The 19772-nt window shown below is 35.0% G+C and overlaps 1 protein-coding gene across 1 annotated transcript in view; it reads right to left on the bottom strand.

The window, feature by feature from the left end:
• LOC142357636 (uncharacterized) overlaps positions 1–19772 on the bottom strand; it is a 63249-nt gene that overhangs the window by 32013 nt on the left and 11464 nt on the right. Inside the window, exons 7-8 of the mRNA XM_075409184.1 lie at positions 1196–1411; positions 59–268 (exon numbers count right to left, since the gene is read on the bottom strand). Coding sequence (XP_075265299.1) covers positions 59–268; positions 1196–1411 — 426 coding nt within the window. The remainder of the gene's footprint in view (positions 1–58; positions 269–1195; positions 1412–19772) is intronic.

The raw sequence follows: 19772 nt of genomic DNA, 5'->3' as shown, positions 1-19772 counted from the left end.
AATTTATAATGAGGGGTCCACCGGAAACGATATGCAAAAACGTGATAAAAGTGCGTACTTCCCAAGAGGACAACTTCACATAAATGCGAGTTGTGAAGTAAAGATGGGTCTTTAGGAGGAAGCAAGTTGACGTGACGAGACAGTTTATTTGATTCGCAGCCAAAACCCAGCCACTGTCCAGGAAGCATTGAGTCCTTTACCACTCCACAGGTGTTTTCAGCTCCATCCTGATCAACAACTGTCACGCGAAGACCCGTCAAGTGGGAAACTGAAAAATTATCTAACATTGCTAGAAACTAGGCTGCTTAACTGTAAGTTCAACCAAAAAATTTTATTAGATTTCAAAAAAAGTTGGGACATGCTCGGATTGACAACCATACAAATTTCATACATGGAATTTAAGGAAACTTTAAGTATCAGAAATTCTAGTGTTCATTTTGTAGAAATTTTCTATAATATTTGAAGTTGCTTAAAATCGTTAGACCTGTGCAGCGAAATTAACATAGAGTGAAGCGCATAGTCGAGTGTATGGTTGTCACTTTTTCATCCAAAAGATGTTTTTATGCACTACTTAAAATTGGAAAGAAATTAACAGTCTGGTGTAAGAAGTGAGATTTAAGCGGTAGTTATGTGGGGAAAAACCTGCTTTCTATTTGCGGATAAAATTGCAATATGTGGGAAAGTTCTTGCAGTGCATTTGCTAACGAAGCGTGTTTTTTGGAAGTTACTATCCTTATTTTTTCACTTTTTGATATTTCATGCAGAATTTTTTTGGTTGATAAAACCATTTTTTTGGTAATTGTCAGCCAAGAGATTAAAAAATAAATGAACGAATTCAATCTGAATTCGATGCGTTCTGAGGCTCGGAAATTTTTAGCCTCACAACTGCAGTATAAAGAAAATTTGGGAAGCGGCAACTACTATATATAGAGAATTGTAGAACTATAGCAATGCATGCATCAGCAAGAAAAAATCATAAATTTGCCGTTCGTGGAAAATTGATAGCGTCTTTTAAACAAAATTTCTTTACTAACCTAAAAAAAGTTTTTTAGGAGAGAAAATTGTGAAAATATTTACAATACGATAAGCGACAGATAAAAAAAATAAAGAGCACATCATCAAGACAGCGAAGATCTACCGAACATCACATTTAGAACTCATAACGAACACGCCAGGGTACTTTCGAATGACTAACTTGACTGATTAGCAGGGCCCAAGAGGACAACATTGTGCACGTATTTGTGTTGCTCTACAATCAAGCTGATATTGGCTGGATCTGGATGAGAGGAGTTAATTATTTGAAAACATTCGGCTTCTTTTACACCCTCCCACCTGTCATACAACATCTCGATCTGAGCCATCATTGGTTCATGCGAAGTTACATTCAGAATCTCTTTGGACTTGATGTCGACTGAAAAACAAAGTGCATAAGAGTCAAGTTTTTAAGTTTGCCTGATTCAAAAATTCACTGATTTTAATTGTTAAGCCTCATACATTTAAATCTGAATAATGTTCCAAATGTAGAACTTAACGGATGATAATATAAGAATACGTGTCAAATAGCAGTCGAATATCAAAGGTATTTATTTGAACCAAAGGAAGGGAGAATTTAATTTCGAAAGCAGATGCAGAGCATAGAAACCTGTCGACACCAGATGGTTATTTTGCAAGATTCTGGCACAAATATAGAAAGTTAGCAGTTCGATTTTGAACGGGGTCTCTATCAAGAAATAAAGCGATAAGTTAAAAAAAGTTTTATACTATTTTTTTACTCGAAACCCATTCCCCCCCTCATTACAGCGCGCACGAGATCGGCCATTAATAAGACTACGGGAAAAAACAAACAACAAAATGAGCAAAAACAGAAACATTTTCTACGGCAAAAATTCAACATTTAAACTTAAAAGCACCTATTAACACCGTCGAAATACAATCAGATAAACCCTAACTATACAAATTAACTTCTTCGTTACTACAAAGCAGATGGGACCTTATATCAAGGAAACTAGGCAAAAAGTCGATAAAAAGAAAAAAATAGTTAGCCGAAACTCAAAAATCAACCAAAATTATTTAAACCAAATATTTTCAAACGTCTTGATAACCATTAGCTTTTAACAAAAAAATCTTGATACAATTACTGAAAAATCAAAACTCAACCAAAAAGTACTGTCTTTGGTTAGAATAAGCCAGAGAAACCGGCTAAAGATAAAGCAAAACAAAAAGGTTACTAGAAAGGTTGCTAAAACACAAATTATTGAAGTCATTTAAATCTTTCGCTTTAAATTTATGTTTTTTTATTTCAAATGTTAGTTAAACTAATTCAAGTTAAATTATTATGAAAAAATGATAAAATTTACCTGAGTTTCATTCGAAAATCAATGGAAACTGTTATTACGCGAAACTGATTATAAAAGAGAAAAGGAACAAATTTTGACCACCAACAAAAATTTTTTTTAAAACGTTTTTTGTCTAGATACTAAACATCAGTTACGACGTAATATAAATAGAAAAACTATCATTTGAATTAAAAGGATGATGAGAAATAGATTTAAGTTGAGAAACATAACAAAAAAATTAAAAAGTTTTAAAAAATATTTGAAAAGAAATATTATCATAAAATTTAAGACTATTTGCTGTAAACTTACTGTATTGGGAAACTTCATTTCTTCAACCATCAACCTCAAACTTACTAGACCTTTCGGCATAATAGGACTACATAAAGAATAAAAAGCTGGTGAAAACAGTAAAACGAGAAAAAAATTAGAAATGTATCAATGCCGTTAAAAACTGAATCACTCAGTAGAAACTTTTTCATTTTCAATTCGTTTTTCAACAAAAGTGGATCTTTTTTGTAACATTATGAATTCAAAAAATCGACAAATCAACAAATGTGAACAAATAATTTCAAGAACCACAAAAATTACGAGAAAAGCCGCAATATCAAAGCCATAAAATGTAAATCAATAGCTTTCAACGGAAGTCATTTAAAAAAAGTCAGAATAATTTGTGCCTCGATGGAAAGAAAAAATAATTTTTGTCATTCTTAATTCATCAATAAATCATCTTAATAAGTCGTATGACTATGGGAACGACAACAAATACAAGCAAAAACCAAAAAATAATCAATAGAAAAGTTTAAGAAGACAGTGTCGAAGCCATTAAAACCGTACGTTTTTCTTGGAAAAACTTTTCTATGATCAATTGAAGGCCTACGCTAAGCACATGGAAACTCTCAACAATAGGACAATGTGATAATATTTCAATGGGAACCAGAAGTATGAAAAAATAACCAAAACTTTAAAAAAATTGAAAAGTTTTAACATCGAAATCATTAAGACAATAGTCAGAAGCAAAAACCGCTTAACAGTTTAATTGTGGTTTGAGTTTGGTTGCAGTGGAAAAAAATTTGGCCCTGTTAATAGTGAGTCTGACATAGGAGTTCAGAAAAACAAGCTTAACATCTGTAAATGTTAAAAAAACATTTTTTCGAAAAATTATGTTTAAATTCTTAACAGCTATTAGCTGTGCACTCCAATTTCTGCATCGGTTCATTGACCACTTTTTAGGAAATCATTGCACTTTTTGTGAAAAATCTTCATGCCATAGGACTACAAAATTTTAATGAAATCTCAAAAAGAGTATCAAAGTTTAAATAAAAATTACGAAAACTGATAGTCGGAGTGATAAAAAATGAGTGATTCCTTGAAAAAGAATTATTTGTTCTTTGGGCACCATTTGAGTGTATATGAAGATTGTCAAAACAGAACCTTGATTTGAAAAATGACCGGTCTCTAAGTGACTTGGAACCGGTCTCTATATGAAATGGTTTTTAATATAACAGCTCTCAAATAGAAATCATTTTTTTGATAGAAAACTTCCCTATGAGACAAAAACTAGACTTTTTATGGCCTTTCGACTGTTAAAAACACAAAATCGTTTCATTTGTTTTATAAAATGTAATGTTCAATTAATATATTTAGAGAAAAAAATCTTAATTTGAATAAAAATTATGCTAAAAGTGAACAAAACATGCCAAACATCACTTTTTCACACAAAATTTTACACCTCAATAACTCCTCGAAAAAACTTAAATTCAAAAAAAATTTTATTCCGAAAACTATGTTGGACGAGCTTTTTACTGATACCACTCACATTTTTCTACGACGAATATATCGATCGGCCAAAATTGTCTGAACGAAAAAAAACCCATTTTAGTATATAGTTCCTCCCCCGCAAGTGGGGTCGGAACAAACATAGCAGGACAAATCCTGACGTAAAAATCATAGAATTTTTATTGACTAAACAAAAAACTAGACTTAGAACGGACTATGAGTGAATTGAGACCCATTTCCAAAAAAAAAACAGATAAAAAAATTTAAAAAAAAAACAGATAATCTATATCAAAATGCAGCATTTAAAAAAAACCGTTAGCGAGAAAAGGAATTTTGGATCACATAAAAGATCATTTCTAGAATGAACTATGAATGGATTGGGGCAATCATTTGGAAAAAATCCCATCAGGTTGCGGCGGGACCAAAATCACTAATCCACTTGACTTATAAAATAATGAATATGTGTGAACAGATCTTTCAAAAAAGATAGCGCCCCAATACAATTCAATTTCTTTGTAATAAAAAAATTGTAAGGTAAATTTGATCAACCACAAATAGCAATGATCAAGAAACAACTCGTCCAGTTTTCTTGTAGATAAGAATGAGACGTTCTCAGTTTGGGAACGTGCTAAGAAAACTTTGTTTACCATATCTGACAAAAGGAAAAATTCGTTCAAACGTAAGGTATAAAGTACCACATATCTGTTATTATATAACTGGAACCTGTAAATTTTTACACCGGTATAATATATCTCCATACACAAACTCCAGACTTCTATTTTATGCGTTTGCGGATGCTTGATTCTTTTAGAATCAATTGCTTTCCCTATCTTGGTTCTTTTTTGTTTCTCGACCATTTTTAACATTGAACTGCTCTCATCGTCTAACTATAAAAACGGTTGTAGTGCAAATGAAATTGAATTTAGATGTTCCAACAAATGCACTGAAATTAAAGAAACTTTTCTCATTGTTCAGAAAAACAATATTTACACTTATTATATAAAAATATCCAACATTTCAGATTTGTTTTTGAAGTGGTGGTTTTTCGAAATGTTGTCCTCATCAAAGTATAAAAGCATGATGAAAATGCATAATTTTGAAACCTAGAACAAAGCCTAATTATTTGACTTAATTTAACCCCACCCCAGATCATACTGACGGCTATGAACATGCTTCTTTTAATCTCGAAATACGCAAAGTCGCAGATATTGCTTCCCTTCGGAAACCAGATTACCTTTACTTTAATTGCGGATTATATTCATTTTTCAACATTTTTCCGAAAACTACTTTCACTCAATTGCAAAAATAGCTCCGAAGTGTTGTAAGAACAATCTAATTTTTAACAAGGAGGCTCGTTAATGTGCGTTCGCACATGATTTTCCGACCCGAGCTCATCTACAATTTTGAATTATTGGTCAACCAAATGATGAGATAACAAAAATAGACATTTGAGATTCAAAAAAAAATGTTCAAAAACCTAACTTTTTATTGAATTACACAATATCATGCCTGTACAGCGCTGACGAGATCTGCCATTAAAAAGACAACAAAATAAGCAAAAACAAAAGTTCCACGGCAGAAAACCAATAACTAAATTTAAAATGCACCTAGTAACAGCCTCAAAATGCAATCAGATAGAACTTTACCCACACAAATTTAATTTTTCCTAACTATACAGCAGATGGATGTTTTCCTTAATGAGACAATGTAACAAGTCGACAGAGAACAAAAAATGCGGTTAATATCAAAAACCAATCAACATTTTTGTGTACCAAATAATTTCAAAACTCTAAAAAAAACTTTGGCTTATAACAAAATTTTTCTTGATAAATTCAGTGAAAAGTTATTATGAAACTAATTGGACCTGTCTTTGCTTAGACTAAGCCATTGGAACGGACTAAAGACGCAGAAAATTTCAAAAAATTATGAACCATTTGCGAAAAACACAAATTATTGAAGCCATTAAAATCATTAGCTATTATCTGAAGGCCATGTTTTTTATATCAAATTTTGATTATAATAATTCAGCTAAAATTATATTGACAAAATAAATTAGTTCATTTGGGCCACATTTGAAAATCATTGGGATCTCTTATTACCAGAAAGTGCTGAAAGAAGAGAAAAAGAAACACAAATACACCATTCACAAAACTTTATGAAAACGCATAATGTCCACCAAAAAGAACAATAGTTACGACATAAAATCAGTAGACGTGTTAATTTTGGAAACTCATTGCATGGGACCTCTCAATGACGACAATAAGTTAAAATTTGACGAAAAGAACTACAAAAATTAAAAAGATTGAAAAATCTTTGAAAATGTATAATATCATAAACTTTAAGACTAATCGCTATAAACTCACTGTTTCGGGCAAAATCATTTTTTTATTTGTCAATTACAGATTTATGAGACCGGTCAGCATTTTACGGCTATCTAAAGAATTAAAAAAGCAAAAACGGCAAATTCAAAAAAAATTAAGCGAGAAAAGTGTCAAAGCCATTAGAGAATGAACTTTTCAGTAAACGCTTTTCTATTTTCAATTTATTTTTTAACAGCATTAGGATTGTTTTGATTGTCGCAAAATGAGTTCAAAAACAACAAATATAAACATATATTGAGAAAACCCCTAGTATCACAGCCATTAAATTCAATAGATTTCAACGGAATTTAATAAACAATCTAAAATCCGCCTCGATGGGAAATCAATGATTCATTCATTCATAAGTCATCCATAACTTATCACAATAAGCCGTATGGCAATGAAAAATACATTAAAACGACGAAATTTTTGAGAAAACAAGCAGTATCAACGTCATAAAATTCAATTGCTATAACAGAAGTCACTAAATACACTAAATTATGCCTCGATGTAATGCCAAGAAAGTTTGTCATTCAAAAGTCATCAATAGGACATTATATCTTGTCATTGACTATGAAATTAACATGAAATACAGGCAAAATCCAAAATTTCAGTAGAAAAGTGCGAAAAGAAAGTGTCGAACCCATTTAAACCATAAGTTTTTGCCTAAAATCTTTTTCTACGACCCATTTAACGTCCTATATAAACCAGTGGGAACTACTAATAATATGATAACGTAATAAGATTTCAAAAGGAACCAAAATTACGAAGAAAATATCAAAAAATTAAAAATAAATTAGGAAAAGTCGTGCATCGAAGTCAAAAACCAATAGTTAGAAGATAAAAATACTAATTAGATAATTTTTTGTGCAAGTAGAAGAAGAAGTTTTTCTGTTATTAATGAGACTGACTTACAGTTCACGAATATAAATTTAAGGTTGATTGATGTTCAAAAAAATTTTTTCAATAAAATATTTTTTAAGACTAAACAGCAATTAAATTCAATAGCTTTCAATGGAAGTCAATAAATACGCTCAGCTATGCCACGTTGCGAATTAAAAGACGTTTTTCAAGCTTAGGTAATCAATAAGACATCACAATATGTCTTATGACTATGAGAAAAAAACAACAAAAACAGGCGAGAACTTAAAGTTCTGCAGAAAAGTGCAAGAAGAAAGTGTCGAAGCGATTTAAACAAAAAGTTTTTCTTTTAAAGACTTAGCTATGATCCGCTTAGGTTGTTTTCGATGCCAATGAGAGCCATGAATATTAGGTTAACGGGATAAGATTTCAAAAGGAACCAATAATACGAAATGTCCAAAATTAAAAAAAAATTGAAATCTTGTGGCATTGAAGTCATGTAACCAATAGTTAGAACATAAAACCGCTACCTAGATCAAATTTGGTTGCAGTAGAAAAGATTGGGACCCTGTCACTACTGAAACTGACTCACAGTTCACAAAAAAAAGTTTACGATTAGTTATTATTAAGAAAGTTTTCAAAAATTTATTTTCAAATTCTTCACAGCCACTAGCTGTCCACTCAAAGCACTAGATAGGTGCACTTAATGCTCATTGCGAAACCCATTGAACTATTAGTCAACGAGTTTAGGCCATGGGATTCCAAAAATTTAGTAAAACCTCAAAAAGACCATCAAAATTTCATTTAAAATTTTGAAAATTGAGATACGAAACCACAAAAACTTGAGCGATTCCTCGGAAACGAATATTTTGTTCATTGCGCTTCATTTGATTGCAATTGAGGTTTGTCATTAGCGGAACCTTGGTATGAAAAGTGACTAGTCTCTAATTGACAAGAAAAAAATATGCAAAATTTTCTTTAAAAAAAAGAGCTCTCAAATAGAATTCGAATTTATTTTTTGATAGTAAATTTCCCCATGAGACCAGAACTAGTCTTTTTATCGCCTTTCGTGTATTCGGAACACAAAATTGATTTATTTTGTGGCCTGAAATGTAATTTTGAATTAACATTTTCATAGAAAAACTGTTAATTCGATCAAAAATTACGGTAAAAGTGAACAAAATTGAACCAAATATCCCGTGTTCTCATGAAACTTTAAACCTGGAATCTTTTTAATTTCGAATTCTACTGGATGAGCTTTTTAATGATACCACACGCATTTCTCTACGATGAATAATTCGATCGGCCAAAATTGTCTGAACAAAAAAAAACCCATTTGTATTTCATTTGAGTATATAGTCCCCCCCCCACAAGTGGGGTCGGAACAAAATTAGATTTTTTTCGACGTACTACTTTCAATTGAAGTAAAATACTCTTTAAATTAATTTAAGCAAAATCCGTTGTGAAACTCTCTCGCTCATATATCAACCTTGTAAAGCGAAATTCGCTTGCAAAATAGAGATCTTATTTGTACCAACAGCTACATAGAAACAGACTGCAACGCTCCATCAAAATGGAACTTGGAAATAACCATATTAATGCTGCCCGAAATATCGAGTCAGGCAAAAAAAGGTTAATGCTTCAAATTTTAATCGTTCATGTAAAAAGGTATTGTGAAAAAAACCCATTAACACCATCCCAGGTTGAGGTCCAGACCCAAATTGGTTTAAGATCAGACCCAGTCGAGCGCACACCCGTGTGTTCCCAGACCGAAGTTACAGGGTCTGGAAGGAAGTTCGAGCGCACTACAGTCTGGTCGATGATCTGGAGATGGTCTGATCAGAGGTCGATTTGGTCGGAAAAGTCTGATCATAGGCGGATTCGAGCGCACTTGGGTCTGATCAGAGCCGACTTCGAGCGCACTTGGGTCTGTTCAGAAATGTTTTCAAACGCAGTTTTGTCTGATCAGGGACCATTTCGAGCGCATTATTTTTTTTAAATTTTTTTGGTTTTTTTTACTGAGAGATGTTGACTCTTCCAAGAGGCAGCCACAAAGCATTGTTCTGATCAGAGACCCATCATAAATCCCAGAGCTCTGATCAGAAAAAAGGAGTCCAGCTGATAGCAGAGGCCGGTCCCCTTCAGAAGAAACTTTGATCAACTGGAGACCACGATGTTTCATATGGAAAGCTGTCTAAACTCATCCATTGAGTCAGAAACATACACTAAGCTGTACACTAAATAAAATTTGTTCTCAACAGTTGGGTTTCGTTTCCTTTAGCAATACTTTTATATTGATTTTTCCGTAAATTAATTAAATACTGCAAACATCGGTTATTATGAAATGAATATATTATAGCAAAATAAAGAGATTTGTTCGTAATTAAAATTTTGCTCTGATCAGACTATTTCGAGTGCGCTTGAGTCTGATCAGAACTGGTTTCGAGTGCGCTTCAGTCTGATCATAAATGGTTGCAAGCGCAACTAGGTCTGACCATAAATGCTTCGAGCGCAACTGCGTCTGATCATAACCTCTTCGAGCGCACTTGAGTCTGATCATAGTCTGATTAAGGTTTGGGCAGTGGTCTGAATTTGATTCTGGACCATGGTCTGAAGATGGTCTGATCAGAACACCTTCGGTCTGAAAAGTCTGATCAGAGAGACCTTTTGTGTCTCGAAAGTCTGCTCAGAGGTATTTTGGGTCTGGAAAGTCTAATCAGACAAAAATTTGGGTCTGGACCTCAACCTGGGATTCAAATTCAAGTCCAAGTAAACCAAAATTTCATATGGACAAGTCTCACACCCGTTTAAGTTTTTGAAAAGGCCTTTCCTAAATTTTATGGGAACAGACTGACGAAGGTGAAAAACGCGCAATCAGTTGAAGTAAAGACTTTGACATTGAACGGGAGCGCAAAGTTTCACTGACGAGTCTCGCGGTCCCACAACGTTTGGAGACGGATTTATTACTGTAAGTAGCGATAGTTACGTAAGGAAACAGAACAAAAGCTTTTTGTAATTAGGGCTCTTTATTTGTCGGTGAGACCACTAAAATTTATGGAGATAAGGTCTTCTAAACTTTTGGTTCGAGTTTGCATAACGTTTAAATTTTAGAACATATTGTGTCATATATTGCATATATGAAAGTATTATACCAGGGGAGAGCCAATCCGTGCAGTGAATAATAGCGATTGTGAAAAATAAGAGCAGTGAAAAATAGTTGAGAATAAGAGACAGTTGAAAAAGAGGATCGAATTAAAAGATGCTTTGCACTCTGATTTTACCAAAAAACGCACCCAAAGAAAGAAAGAGAAGAGGAACAGATTTACCTTCAAAAAAAAGAGATATTACATGGCGACAGAGATTAAAGCAGAATTTTCTCTGAATATTTAAATAATTTTCAGGGTTTAAACTCACCAAAAGCTATAGGTTTTCTCTTCCACATAAACGTTTTCAATAAAATGCAACAAACATATCTGACATAATTTTAATTCCTTTTAACCATTGCCAAACAAGTGTTTATTCATTTATTTTGATTTAATTTACAAATTTTTGAATGGATCCGGGAAATATTTTGCAAATTCAGTACCCAGAACCACCCGCACCACCAGCGCGGACTATCTACCCGGACCAATTATACCTACAGCAGGAGTTGCTATGCATCATGCTCCTATTCATGGTAAACAGTCTTTACCAGTACCTTTTATTAAATTTAGCGGTTTTACCCTCCGAAGATTATGCAGTTTTTGAACGACAATTTAGAAGTTCCATTGGTCTTTCTGCAGTTCCAAACGGCCGCCGACATAATTTCCTACATCTCAGATTACAAGAGGGAGCACTACAATTTTACGAACAGCTGCCAAATGCAGTATGAACTGATTTCGAAGAGTCTTTGAGACAGTTACGAGAAAGATATATCAATCCAGACCAGACAGCAATCCTTCGTCTTAGTTTTTCGGAAAAAAACTCAATACACAGTACACCACACCAGAGGATTACTTGACGCAACTTCAAAGAGTAGCAGCCAGAGTCTTTCCAGTTAATCAACAAAATTCATGAGTAATAGAACAGTTCCTAAGTGGAATGCCAGCGACAACCCGACAAAAATTATGCGAAATGGAAGAGCCAGCAATGACAGTGAATGATTTGTGCAACAGGGTAGCGCGAAATATAATGATCGAGAAACTAGTCCTTGAGAATGATTTTGCTACCGCGTTTAATGAAATCAATTCACAGCCAACTAGATCAGAAGATTTCTTTTTTCTACAAGCCCAGCAACAATCTCTACAGAAAACCCAACAAGCAATTGTTTCTCAAATAGACCAAATTAGTTCCCAACTGAAAAGCATGAAAGTACAGCGACAACAAGACAAAGCAAACCCAACTGAAAAAAAAAGAGTAGAGCCAGTTACAACCAACAACAACAGAACTACCATTCCCATGGTGGCTACCACCGCGGCGGTTAGTATAATTCCAGAGGAAACGGACGAGTAATCTGTCGAAACTGTGGCAAAAGGGGTCATTATCAAAAAACTTGCTGGTATAGAAACCCACCGCAGAGAAATACACAAATACCTTTCGAGCAGCAACAACAATCTTCTAGTGCAGTCAATCATTATTTTTATTCTACACAAAGTGAAACTTATTATACCCAACCATGAATAAATCAAAGGAGCAAAACCCACTGTTTTATATTCAAATTGTAATTGGAAACCTAAAGTTTGACGCTCTTGTCGACACTGGTTCTTTCGCTAATGCCTTGCCGATGAGAATTCATAACCAAATTGCAGACAGTATTGTATCCAAAACTCATCGCCAACAACCGAAATTTACACAGCAACTGGCCAAAAGCAACGATGTCTTTTCAGCACAGAGGCACCATTCAGAATCGGCTTGGCAGAATTCAAATCCCAATTTCTTGTAATCCAACGATTGAATACACCCATATTAGGAGCCCCATTTTTGTCAGAGAACAATCTTATGGTTGACATGAAACGAAAACTACTTCTAACGCCCGATCTAACTTTTACAATGCACGAAATACAACAAACGGATGGAGAAAAATCCGTTCGACCCACTGAACAGACTTTCAACGTTTGCACAAAAACGAAAACAACATTAGGCCCTTGTAAACAAGACCTCGTTGTTTGTCTTTGTGCGTCCAAAACATTCGAATTAGTAAACATTATTGATATAAGAGAGACCTTCGATTTCTTCAAACAAAATTCCGGAGTGTTCGTTACATCGACATTGAACCGCGTTGATGACAACAATCAGGTTCAGATTTCGTTCCTGAACACTAATTCTCACGAAGCGATCATACCAGCAGGTACAAGGGTAACAGCCTTCACAGTGCTTACACCAAAACAAGCAAATTTCATTACTCCTATTGACCCACAAACAGCAGCCCTCATTCAAACCAATCCAAATCTTTCGGATGAGAAAAACTTGCTCCAATTGAAGGGAAAAAGTATGCAGATTCGTTTTGGTTTAAAACGCCAGAGTTATGCGAAAACTGTGAGTTTTTAAGTGGAATCGAAAAAAGAATTTATGATGAAATCCTCGAGTGTAAAAGGCAAGCAGCAAAGAACCCTTTGGAAAAAGAGTCAGATTGCACTCAATTTCTTTTTCAGTTCTCCTGGGAAGAATCAGTTCTATCTGAACCTGCGAGGAAGTCAGTAGAAATGTTTCTTGTCAGCTACCATCACATTTTCGGTAAACATAGATTTGATGTGGGCTTGGCCTCAAATTTTAGCGTTAGACTGATACCTGAACATGATCGCTTCGTCTACTCAGCTTGTCACCCAGCACCAATACACTTCCGAGATGATATTCTAGTAGAATTAGCCCTGATGACATAATTTTGAATTGTAAAACCCCTAAGAAACTCGAAATACAGCAGTCCACTATTCTGCCAACGCAAAGCTTCTGGCAAACTTCGCATGTTGATCGATCTCAAGAAGATAAACCATTTAATTCGGCACGACTACGAAGGTCATAATTTTCCTATTTCGACATTAGCAGACGATGGAAATCATCTAGCAGGAAAAAAATATTCGCTAAACTGGATTGTAGACAAGCCTACAACTGCATACCAGTGGCTGATGAACTGTCCATTCAACTCTCAGCATTTATTTTGGAGCTAGGACGTACGCTTTTAGTCGACTAGCCAAGGACTAAGTCGAGCCCCAACGGCTTTCTGCAATTTTGCTCGACAACATTTAGACCCATGCATTACAAAAGATATCTGCTACCAGTACATGGACGATATTGGTTGCGGAGCAAGGTCAGTGAAAGAGCTATTGGAGAAACTTGATCAAATTTTTCAGTGCATCAACAAATCCGGTTTAAAACTCTCTCCCGCTAAATGTGAGTTCGGTGTTAAATCTCTTCAATTCCTGGGCAATCTAATTACGGCAAACGGTCTAACCCCCGATACAAATAAGTTGACAACATTTCTGAACGATCTAGAAATGCCCAAGACCACTAAACAAGTGAAAAGGATTATCGGGTTTTTGCAATTTTTGGCGCCTTCATTCCGAAGCTGCAACAGCATCTGCTACCATTTCACAAATTACTGAAAAACAACCAGAAATTCATTATAACGCAAGTGCATCACAAATGTCTCGATATTCTGAAGAAATCATTAATCGATGCAACCAAAATGTCACTGCGGTTCCCTTTGAAGGACAAACAGTTCGTGATAATGACCGATGCCAGTATGCACGCAGGGGATACGTCTTGCTTATCGAAGACTACACTCAAAAGGAGGGAAATGAAGAGGAAAAACGCCAATACGCACCCGTTATGTTCGGATCCCACGCGTTCAACGAAGCTCAACTGAAAATGTGCATTTACTGTAAGGAATTTTTAGCTGTCTACAATGCCTTCGAAAACTTTTGTCATATCATTTGGGGCTGCTCAAAGAAAGTTGTTTTTCTTACCGACAACCGAAGCTTGATCCATTTCTTTCAATCAAAACAAATACCACGTAATCTTTTGTTAATGGTGGACCGCCTCATGTCATACGATTTAATAATGGGGCATATTCCAGGAAAAGCAAATGCAGCAGCTGACTTTCTTTCACGAGTTCCTCAAAAACCAAACAAAGCAATCGAGCTAATGATCGGAAAAACATTTTCATTTCAACAGATAGAGATTGAAATCAAAATAAACATATCTTCCGAAACCAACGTTTCAGCTCATTCCAGTAAAGCTCCCATATTACCAAACGTTCAAGACACGGGAAACTCACAAAGCGTTGTATGTTGCCTCCAAAAAACAACAGAACAATAGTAAATATCAACGAAATTGAATTTTATCAAGTAGTGGAAACAAACAGGGTCAACCTGCAAATATCAGCAATTGCTACTGCAGACCCACTAAACAATTTTGATGACCTGGAGTGCACTAAACACCTTAACATTGCCGAGGAACAGAAAAAAGACAGAGAAATACAACAAGCTCGAAACTGGATTAATAACCGGAAATCGTTGCCGAGAACGAATTACTTGACTGTTTCTCAACGAAAATACAAAAAACAACTAGATAGACTTTGTGTCAACAACGATATTGTGTATCGGAAATTTTTCAATCGTGCCGGTCACGTGTCGCACAAACAGATCTTGGTCCCGAAACATCTTCGATATGAAGTGTTGTATCGCATACATAACAGCCCCGAAGCCAGTCATTGAGGCATTACCCAAACTGTTTACCTATTTCGGAAACACTTCTATTTTCCTGGATTTCAAGAGTTTCTCATCGACTACATAAAAAATTGCCTGACTTGTCTCCAAATTAAGCCAATCCAAAAGTCTCATCTAACTCCTCCACTTTTGCCAATTGCCAGTTTACAGAATTTCCCTGAAGAACTTTACAGATTGATGTTGTTGGAGCACTCCCTGTTTCTGGGGGATTCGAATACATTCTAACAGCAACCAACGTCTTAGGCGAATACCTGTTTGCTGTCCCACTGAAACACCCAGATGTCAAAAGTCTGGCCCAGAAACTAGTATCTATATTTCATCAACACTGCTACATTCCAGATACAATCTTATCAGAGCTTGGATCAGTGTTTACATCAAAATTGTTGAAGGAACTATCAGTCACTCTTCAGATTCAAATGAATCAAGCAACACTAAAGCACCCCCCCCCCCTCACCATCGGCCTTTTGGAACGATGCAGTTTTTAAGAAAAATTTGAAGGTGAACATCAACTCACAGGGTGTAATTTGGCAATATCAAATAGAAATTGCATGTTTCGCACATAATAAGAGTTTCAACAGCGAGTCAAGTTGCACACCAGCCCTACTGTTCCACGGCCTTCAACCAATGTCAGCATTTGAACAAAAATTTAATGTCGGGAAAACTATTGAAAAAACACCACAATGCTCAACTAGCCAAGAAATACAAGATCAGATGCTGCAGTACTATCAACTGCAGAAAGACACTATTGTCAACGACTACCAGAAACACCGATCTTATTTCGATCCTAAAACCAAAGCGTCACCCTTAGCCTTACACAGTTACCGCCTACTACTTGACCCCGAAAATCACCCATCTGCCGTCGACTCTACACGGTTTGCGCAAACCGAGCTGGATTCCTCTTTATCGGATTGAGGCTGTCTACACCCATTCAAACTATCTAATACTGCAATCGTGAACTAACGACACCCAATGCATTAATAGAGTTCAACTCCTTCCAATTAAACCCAAGTACAAAATACAAGATATTAGCTACACCAACCCAAAAAACTTTAATCTAGTCCCAATGCTAAATTTAAGCCTGATCCCGAACTATTCGACAACCTCCTACCGCAACTGCTGAAGCCACCACAGCAGACAGTTGACAAAAACTGTACGTGGAATGACGTTGAGTATGTTACTATTTTCAACCCCAGAGAAACGGTCCAAAAACAAAATAACCAACAGCCTCATACACAACCTGCACACGTTGTTCATCAACCAATGATTCCTGCTAACAACGTGGAACCCGCACTGCTTCTACTGATTACTCCTGCTTATGACATAGCCGAGAATACAAATCAACTACCAGTTACAATCCATGCACCAAATCAACCATCAGACAGCAATAATAGGACAATACCGCCTTTCCCCTACAGGACTCCTGCAGCAACTAGCGGAAGCAGCAGAGGAGCTGGACCTTACAACTCGAGGTTGTTATGGTAAGTTGCCAAATTGTGGCCACTACATTTTCTTGGATCCAAAACTGCGGTTCCTTGCAATTAAAATGAATAATCTTGAAATTAATTTAATTGACTTAGAAAATTTGTTAATTCATAGCATTCAAAGTGATCCGTTTTTTAAAATTATTCTGTCAGGAAACAAAAATTAAGCGCAAAACGTCCCCTGATATGTGCTCTTTGATTTATTGGAGCCCAATTTTCTCATTGGATCTCAAAAATACCAACATTGGCAAAAAGCTTAGATTTTGCTCAAAAAATTGTTCATATCCTTCGTATTCTCAGTGATCCGCTTTTATGATTTTTAATTAAATAAAAAAAAATGCTATCAATGGTTCGCAAAAAGAGTCTGCTAGAGCTTCTTGGAGCCGAAATTGAGATTAAGTTTCAAAAAATTGAGATTTCACTCATAACCTATACCAAACCTAAACATTTTCTCACTTCTTCCTTATTCAAGTGATCAGTTATATTTTAACTTTTACATATGAAAACTTTTACATCGCCTATCTCCATTTAACGCCCTTTCAAACTTTGTTGGACCAGTTCTCCGAAATAGGTCCGGAAAAACTTTGAAGACGAAATAATTCACTAAAATGCTTCTATATTTACCATAGCCTATACAAATTACTTACACTCAATGTGATCCGCTTTTATCAGAATTTCAATTACATAGAAAATCTCACATTTCCAGGGTCCTCTTAGTTGCCCTCAGTACTTTCGTGGATCTATTTTTTTTATTAGACTCGTTATTTTTTTAAAAAATAAACAAAAAGAAACAAAACAAGAGGCATAGAGTTCTTACCTGACAATGAAATTATGAAAATTCTTATCTGTTATTGTGACGTTTGCTCCATCATCCATATATAATTTTATAAGTAGCAGTTAAAATAATTTGTAATAAGAGAATTTGTAATATTGAAGACACGCTATTTTATTTTATTGCGATTTTTGTGAAAAGGGGAGTTGCAATTACTCAAGCTGAAATGTATTGAAAGGAAAATTTTTTATTTCCAAAAACAGCAAGAAGCAAAAAAAATATTTGACTAATCTTATGATGAAGAAGGGCCGGCACCAAAATTCAAACACTTTTTGTTCTTTTTGCTGACTTTTCCTGTATTTGCCTCCAAATCAATGTTAATAAAGTCAGCACCCATTTCAATTAGTGTTCTGAGGTGTCCAGTGGTTGCACTTTCCCTATAACTCATTATTTGCTGCCTGCTCCTGTTTACATGTTCATCCTCTTTTTCCAGCTGCTTTAGGTACTCTTATGTGCCCAGATTACCCAGTTTTTGCTTCCAACTTTTTCTATCCTTTTCCCCCAAAAACATAAATAGCGCTGATATATGCGTTTTCGTGTACTTCCGACACGCTTCCCAACCGCCAACAATTGTTATAACACCTAAACAGAATAAAACATAGTCAATTTCCTTATAATTAACATCATTGTAATACTTTGTTGTGTTTTTTCTTCGAATTGGATCTCCGTTTCACCTGTATTAAAAATAAGAACTGTGTGCACTGCTAATTCTGGCTGAACAATAACGTCCCCAGGCTGAACATAGTGCCAAGCACAATTTTTAAAGACACCGGTGCAATCATTTTCTAAATAAAACTTCAGGTCTTTTATGTTCTTTATTAACGTTTTCATCTGCTGCCCACTCCTTTTAGTTTTTGCGATTAGCCACAATTTTTTCTCACTGAATAAAAAAGCAAATAAATAGGCACCACCATACTCCAAGTGAGGCAACGTAAACCATTTTTGATTCGTCATTACAACATTCTCATGAAATTTTTTTCAGTCCTTTGAATACGGAGCAGCTGGATGAATAATTTAATTTGCCCGAACACATTGAATTTCCCACGAGACCATGCGCAAATTCATTCCCATTGTAATTGACATAATTTTCAAAATTAAAAAAAAATTATTTTAAACAGACGGATGTTTGTCAAAACTTTGTAAAACTTCCGAAATTGGAGTGAATATATTTGAATTGGAGGCTAAACTGGGCTGAGAAAGAGGAGATATTTGAGACGCGATTTTTCCCCCAAAATTTACCACATTTATTTTCTGTTCTTTCCACAATGCATGAAAAGGAAAGTTACCACTTTCTAGAGACATAGACAATTCAGGCTTCCATTCCAAGTTAGTTTGTAACGTTATTTGTTCCATTTCTCCGCAAAAAGGAAGTTGCGAAAGTTCATTAAGTAATTATGTTATCATTAGAAGAGTTACATATTTTGGAAATTGCAGATTACTTCATCCATTGCATTATTTTGGTCGATTGTTTCCGTATGACATTTTTTATCAACGTCACAAAATATTCCGATGACGCAATTTATCAACGTCACAACAGTTTTCCGATGACGCACTTTACCAACGTCATCTAAATGTCCCAGGTTGAAAACAAAATTGAATTAATTCACAAAAAATTCACTTTTTATTCAAAACAACTGATAACCAAAAATTATGACCATCGAAACTAAATCAAGTAGACCTCTCAGAACAATCTGAGACCCAGTAACAAACCATATAATTACCATCTGATCCTGATTAAAGCAAATTTGATTTTCAAAATTACCCTGCGATTCTGATTTAAAACAAATTTGATTTTGAAATTTCCATCTGATTTTGATGAAAAGAACCAAAAAGTCAGCTGAGACCTCCTTGAGTTATGGAACTTGTTATTAAAATGAAGGTATATTACCCGTGAAGAACTAATGATAAAAACCAAAATTGAGACCTCCCACGCAAGGGGACAGGGAAAAACTGGAGCAATAAATTTGATAAACCTAGATGAGATGAGCTCCTGATACAAAGAACAAAATTAGTTTTGCGAAAAAAGAAGCAGATTTCACCAGCATTTCATAATTCGTTTTAGAATAATTTTTCTCATCTCAGAAAAAAACAAAAATGTAATCCTAATTGCCGGCAACAAATTTCTCTTCTTTATTCCTATCCATATTATGTTTCCTTGCATTACTTTCTATCACTATAAATTTTGTTTCATTGTAATTGTTCTGAAGACTTAACTCTACTGAACGCGCCATCAGAAGTGTTACGTTTTTGGCTCAATATAATGAACTGGCATGTTTAATTTTGTTTCTATAGATTACTTCTTCCTTTTCCTTGTTATCTCTCCACCAACATCAAGCGCTAACACAATTACAAAGGAAGGAATTGGTTTTAATTTTCATCAGAAAGTATTACTCGTGGACAAATTCATAAATGTTCAGTTCATA

The sequence above is a fragment of the Convolutriloba macropyga genome, unplaced genomic scaffold, assembly GCF_964194025.1.
Source record: "Convolutriloba macropyga unplaced genomic scaffold, txConMacr16.3 SCAFFOLD_554, whole genome shotgun sequence".
NCBI lineage: Eukaryota > Metazoa > Xenacoelomorpha > Acoela > Convolutidae > Convolutriloba > Convolutriloba macropyga.
Note: the sequence above shows the minus strand (reverse complement) of the source record. Positions and strands in the feature narration are given on the sequence as shown.